Source organism: Myotis davidii, unplaced genomic scaffold, assembly GCF_000327345.1.
Source record: "Myotis davidii unplaced genomic scaffold, ASM32734v1 scaffold167, whole genome shotgun sequence".
In the NCBI taxonomy this organism is placed as follows: Eukaryota; Metazoa; Chordata; class Mammalia; order Chiroptera; family Vespertilionidae; genus Myotis; species Myotis davidii.
Window position 1 is genome coordinate 5,848,031 of NW_006300048.1, and position 7,100 is coordinate 5,855,130.

General features: G+C 40.4%; 1 protein-coding gene across 1 annotated transcript in view; it reads right to left on the reverse strand.

The window, feature by feature from the left end:
- LOC102753466 (24-hydroxycholesterol 7-alpha-hydroxylase) overlaps positions 1–7,100 on the reverse strand; it is a 71,611-nt gene that overhangs the window by 46,740 nt on the left and 17,771 nt on the right. The window contains 1 exon segment of the mRNA XM_006776413.2: positions 5,568–5,672. Within this exon segment, the coding sequence (XP_006776476.2) occupies positions 5,568–5,672 (105 nt within the window).

Below are 7,100 nucleotides of genomic sequence, written 5' to 3' on the forward strand. Positions count from 1 at the left end.
GCAAGAGAAACATAATGTGAAAGACACATGGATCAGTTGCCTCCTGAACACACCCCAACCAGGGCCAGGGATAGAGCCTGCAACAGGTATGTACCCTTCATTGGGAATCGAACCTGAGACCCTTCAGTGCAAGGGCCAACACTCTAACCACTCAGAACACTGGCCAGGGCAGGCATACAGTGAATATTTAGGAACAAAAAATTATGCCACTTAAAACTGTTAATCCAAGTCCAAAATAAAAACATTTTAAAGATTTAATTTCCTTGAAATACAAACGAATTGTCAAATCATATACTCTGCAAGTGAAGCATGGCAATTTTAAGTAAACCCCAGATAATATATCTGAAATCTCAAACTAAATTATGAGAGTACTCCATATAAAAAATGGGGTCCTTTCATACCTTACTGAACATAATGACATGCTCGAAAGTTCATAGGTTATAACCGTACTCAGTATTCTTGCAAGTTCTCTCTCCAGACCAAACAGAAGTATTTCAAATCTTTCCTCATTGTAATATCATAAAATAAAATTATACTGCAACACATCTCAAAAACTAGCTTTTCTTCAACTCAGGTAAATGTTTTTACTTCTATTTTTAGGTTACACAACATAGAAAACCTACATAAAATCATTTAAAGAAGCTTGAATTTTGCTTTCTTTTTTTTTTCTTCAGTAAATATTGTATTGTGAAAGAAATTTCATCTAGGAAAACCAGTCCTGAAATAGGACCCAGACAACACTTCCTGTCACTTAAGTCTATCCCTTTTGTGAAGTAACTTGGGGGACCTTAAAATAATTCTAATACTCCCCTCTGTGGTCAAAAGTGGAAGAGCAATTATGTGAAAGGAAGTGCTCCCACAAAGTCAAGTTCAATGCTGCTTATTGTTTCCCCTCTAAGACATTAAACTGCAGGGAAGGGATCATTGTGTTAAACCCAGGCCACTCACTACAATGGGGGGCCGCTTTCTGTGGCATTTTCCAGATTACAAAAGAATTACCCTAGAGAGGATCATCTAGTGTGGTTTTATAGTAGGAGTAAGACTCCCAGAGAGCTCTCTTCTCCTGCCTCCCCACTCAGGCCTGTTCTATTATTTTCCATAGATGGAAGTGCTGAATTACTGTATTTAATTAATAGTGACTCCATACTCAATTCATCTTATTTAAAGAGTCAGAGATCACGCTGGGGGATTTGGGGAAGGCTTAGTGTCATACATAGATTTTGAGTTATGCGAAAGAAGGGCCTAAAATTGTATGTGCTTAATTAGACTTTTAGAGATTCACCTATAATACCTTTTTATAACAAATACAAGAAATTCAGCTAAACTATAAATAGCTGTATAATGGTGCTAGTGATAATTTTTAATGTTTTTAACAGACTTTGCTTTTATTTTTAAAAATAAAAATCTTTATTTTCTACTTAGAAAACAAAATCACTTTAAAAAAATAAACGGCATGCAAAAAAAGTCAAAAGTAATGTTTATATACATTACTGAATCAACAAACAAGAAGAAGTGACCTTGAGGTCTTTGTTCACCCACATATGGGAAAGGAGTTAAAAAGTGCTCCCAAAGGTACCAATAAATGTTTTGCCAAAGGGGTCAAGTCCATGGTGAGGGCTGAGCAAAAAGGGGAAGGGCCGCTGGCTCAGTGACCTTCAGAAGCAGCCACTACCCTGCTTTCCCTTCCCACTGCTCTGGAGAGGTAAGAACAAAGGTGATAGGGACAGAGAGAAAAGCTCTGCCTCACTGTGTCATAAAAACGATGAATTGAGCATCATTTATCCCTTCATTCAAAAAAATGATTTAACAAATATTGATGGAGTCTCTATAACATGTTAGTAGTCTTTGGCCAATCATGATAAACACAAATTGGTATAAGTCATAATTCCTGCCCAAAGAACTTACACTTCTAGTTGGGGATATGAGATGAAAATAATAACTATAGAGCAGCGGTTCTCAACCTGTGGGTCCCGACACCTTTGGGGGTCGCCTAAGACCATCGGAAAACACATATATAATTACATATTGTTTTTGTGATGAATCACTATGCTTTAATTATGTTCAATTTGTAACAATGAAATTGGGGGTCACCACAACATGAGGAACTGTATTAAAGGGTCGAGGCATTAGGAAGGTTGAGAACCACTGCTATAGAGGGAATGGGTGGCACAGACAATAAAGTGAAGGTCACTACGGAAAGTGTTTAGAAAAGGGCTTCAGGGAAGATGATTTTAAAAAAGGAAAAATGTCAGTTTTGAGATTAGACTTGCAAAAATGTTCTTGAAAAGTTCTTGGACCTTGGAAATAGTTTTAGCATAGGAACAATTTCATAAATTGTGGCTAATATCTGGGCCAGCCCACCACAGTTCACCTCGGTGACAATGGAGCTTCCCAGGGCCCTGTACCAAATCTATTCAAAGCTTGAGCTCTGAGCCCAGCGGGCCTCCAGGCAGAGCACAGAGTAGGACAAATGCTAAGGTATTTGGGAACCAAGAAATGTCACGCCTGCCACCTACACCTCTGGCAGGTGCTCAGCAGCTCTCCAGGCAGTGATGGGAGAACACAGAAACCAGGACAGCAGGGGCCGCTCCTGCCCTGGGGCATGTGAGCGGTCACGTTTTGGAAGCCACGATAGTTGATTCCTAATGGACCATTGAAAATGGCTTTTTATAAGTGAACAAAGTTAACATTTATTGAGCACCTATCTTGTGCCATGGTCAGTTAGCTATTTCCATTTACTACCAATATAATTCTCACAACGACCCTATGAGGGAGATATCATCCTATATAATAAAAGGCTAATATGCAAATTGTCCCCTTGGGCAGGAGTTGACCAACCGGGAGGTCAACCACCAACCTCCCACGTCCTTTCCCCCGACCCCGATTAGGGTGGGCCAGCCGGATTCCACCCATGCACAACTTCATGCACCTGGCCGCTAGTAATTAATAACACTGTATGTTGATCTTAAACTTTCTGCAATCATGTACACATTTGAAGATTAAATGAAAAAATGATTGTCTGTCTAAAAATGCACATAAACAGAGGCACATGGAGCAGCTCTCCAGGCAGTGATGGGAGAACACAGAAACCAGGACAGCAGGGGCCGCTCCTGCCCTGGGGCATGTGAGCGGTCACGTTTTGGAAGCCACAATAGTTGATTCCTAATGGACCATTGAAAATGGCTTTTTATAAGTGAACAAAGTTAACATTTATTGAGCACCTATCTTGTGCCATGGACAGTTAGCTATTTCCATTTACTACCAATATAATTCTCACAACGACCCTATGAGGGAGATATCATCCTATATAATAAAAGGCTAATATGCAAATTGTCCCCTTGGGCAGGAGTTCGACCAACTGGGAGTTCGACCTCTTGCTATGATGTGCTGACCACCATGGGATGACATGGAATGAAAGAAGACCCTGACCAGTGGCCAGGGAAGGGAAGCTTGGCTGGCAGCTGGCAGCTGCTAGGGATCTTATCCATGCACAAATTTTGTGCACTGGTCCTCCAGTTAAATCTAAATTACAGATGAGGACACCGAGTCTCAGAGAGGTTAAACAATTTACCGGCTGTCACCCAGTACTGGGATTTAGCTTTGGACCTGACCTAAAACCTTCTAGGGTCTCTGCCTACACACCAGCTGCCCCTTGGGAGTGCCAACAACAGCCAGCAAGATGGAACTTTGAACAATCATCAGACACTTCCTTTCTGCAATTAAGGATTTAATTCCTTTCAGATCAGTGCCAGGAACAAATTCCAATGCGCTGACTTCCCCCGAGTCAGATCAATGGGGCTTTGTGTCCCTGTCTTCCGGGGGACCGTTCTAATGGGATCTTGAAAATCAATCCTGTGACAGAAGTGGCTGTTTTGTTGCTGCTTTGGGAGTTGTTTTCATGTTTCCTTTTTAATTTTGCTATTGGTTCATCAGCTTCCAAGAAAATTACATAAGGAAAAATCAAAGATTAATATTCTTGGTACATAAAGAAAGGAAAAGGATTAATTAGACTATTTTACATATTCTAGTGGTTGACACACATTTGGGCAGAGAGGCTGAAATTTCTATTGCTGCTCTTTACCCAATGAGTTTTGAAGCAGGTTAAAGGAAACTAGAATGTCAGTAGTTAGAAAGCCTTTACTAGCCTTGACCTTCATAAGAGGAAGAAGATATAAATAATACTTAACATATCTTATTTCTCTTTGCTCAAAGAAAAAGAAGAAAAATGACCACATTTATCATTATAGATGATCTGAATGTTCCTGGTAAGGAAAAAATAAGTGTATAAAAAAGGTCATCCTTTAATTTCTCAGGAAATATAAATGCAGCTTAGGCTAATGTGAAATCCTCCCAACACAGGAAGCCGGTATGCATCGAACCTGAAGAGGCAGACAAAGCTCATGGCTTTAATCTAGTTCATAAGAGCTTTATAAAAATCAGTTACACAGTGTCCGCTCTCTTCAAAGGTATTGTGCGTTCCAATGCCACCAGCTCCATTTATAGGGAAGCTTACAGGTCCAAGATGGCAGGTAATGAAAACAGGAGGTGCACAGGAGGAGAAGTGGATGGGGAAGACAAAGAACCCATATTCACCAGGTACCAGAGGGGCTTATCTTGAATCCTCAACAACAACCTTGCAGAGAAATGAGAGTTACTATTAATAAGTACCCAAGTCCTAGGACAGTGATGGCGAACCTATGACACGTGTCAGAGGTGACACACGAACTCATTTTTTGGTTGATTTTTCTTTGTTAAATGGCATTTAAATATATAAAATAAATATCAAAAATATAAGTCTGTTTTACTATGGTTGCAAATATCAAAAAATTTCTATATGTGACATGGAACCAGAGTGCAGTTAGGGTTTTTCAAAATGCTGACACACCGAGCTCAAAAGGTTCACCGTCACTGATCTAGGACCTCACTAGGAGTTTCCTTATACCCTTTTTACAGAGAAGGAAATGGAAGCTCAGAGTTGAAATTACCTCCGTGAGATTCTATAGCTGTGACTGGGGATACCTGGATTCAAGCGCAATTCTATCTGAAACTATCTGTTGACCCCCTCACTCTCCAATGAAAGGTAAGGGTCAAGCCTTTTTTGTCTCTGCAGCACCCATGCTAAGCACACTGCCCGACAGAGAAGTGCTCCATAAGCAGGTGTTGTCACAGCTGACCCAGAGTGAAAGCTTCTTCCTTAGCCTGTGACATGCTGCACCTTAGACACGGAATTCCCATTGATCTCCACTTTGCCTTCTCTGAGATCTTATCAGACTTCATTAGATACTAAGTCTTATTTTTCTACCTCACAGACAACTCTACTGCAGTCTTTTTCTTCCCCATAAGAAGGAAAGAAGGAAGGAAGGAAGTAGGAAGGGAGGGAGGGAGGGAGGTAGGTACCAAAAAATTAAAAAAGAAGGAAAGGAAGGGAGGGAGGGAGGGAGGGAGGAAAGAAGGGAGGAAGGAAGGAAGGAAGGAAGGAAGGAAGGAAGGAAGGAAGGAAGGAAAATGAAGGGAACATTGGGAGTGCATAGACGGAAATGCAGCCCTTACTTTACTGACATACTTACGGGGATGGCATTGGACAAAGAAGCCCAAAGGAGTAGCAGCCCGTAGTTTGGACTTTGCTCATTTGTTTCCGTCTCTATGATTTCCAGCAGTGCCTGCATTAGTGTCTATTGAAAAGAAATAAGTATTGTCAAACCACAGCTATGTGATAAAGACTGATATTGGTAAACAAAAGACCACGCATTTTTCTTTTATCCAAAAGGTATTATTTCTGCCATTCCCAGGTTTGCAGTTTGAGGCATGTAAGGATTTACATACTTATTCCTTGTTCGGTGATTAAGAGTAGGGACTCTGGAGCTCAACTCCCTTACTCTATTGCTTCAAAACCTGCCTTAGTTTTGTTTGTTTTTTAAGACTTTATTTTTTTTTTAGATTTACAATAAAATTGAGAGGAAGGTACAGAGATTTCCTTATAACCCTTACCCCACACATGCGCAGCCTTCCCAATTATCAACACCACTCAGCAGTATATTACATTTCTCACCAAGGATGAACCTGCATTGACACATCATAATTACCTAAAGTCCACAGTTTACTTTAGGGTTCACTCTTAGTATTGTACACTCTATGGGTTTGGACAAATCTATAATGACAAATATCTTTCAATATAATCCATTCACACACTGAAGGGCATCAAGATTCCTCCCAAGTTTTGACAATTATGAATAAAGCTGCCATAAGCACTGCATTTGCTACATCCCCAAATCTGGTAGGCTTAGTTTTCATTTTCATTTGTTTCAAAATATTTTTAATGTCTCCCAAGTTTTCCTCTTTGACCCATGAGTTATTTAGAAGTGTGTTGTTTTACTCCTTATATTTTGGGATTTTCCTCTCTCCATTTTCCTTCCTCTCTCTGAAATCAATTTAAAAAAACATTTAAAAGTTAAAAAATATATAATAAAGGAATACTTTCAACAACTCTTTGCCCACAAATATGATAACCTAGATGAAATGGACTACTCCCTTGAAAGACACAATCTGCCAAAGCTCACACAAAAAGAGACAGATGATTTAAACAGGACCACATCTGTTAAAGAAATTAAGTCCATAATTAATAACTTTCAAAAACAGAAAGCACCAGGCTTTCTACCAAACATTTAAAAATGAACTTACACCAATTGTTGTTCAGCGGTAGTAACAGAGGGAGCACGTCCTAACTCATTTTACAAGGCCAACATGACCCTAATACCAAAACCAAAGACATTATCCTATCCTATCCTATCCTGTCCTATCCTATCTAATCTAATAAAAAAGAAACATGCAAATTGACTGCACCCCTGCTACACCCCAAGCCACGCCCGCCAGCCAATCAGAGTTAATATATGCAAATTAACCCAACCAAGATGGCAGCTGGCAGCCACGGAGCTGGATCAAGCAGGAGGCTTGGTTGCCCTGGCAATGGAGGAAGCCAAGCTTCTTGCCTGCCCTGGCTGGCTGTGGCCTCTGCTCAAGGCAACAAAGTTTCAATTAGAGAAGATAAATAAATCCCATATACCTGCTTGCAACCAGCCTCCACTGGGAGCTTGGGTGGCTGG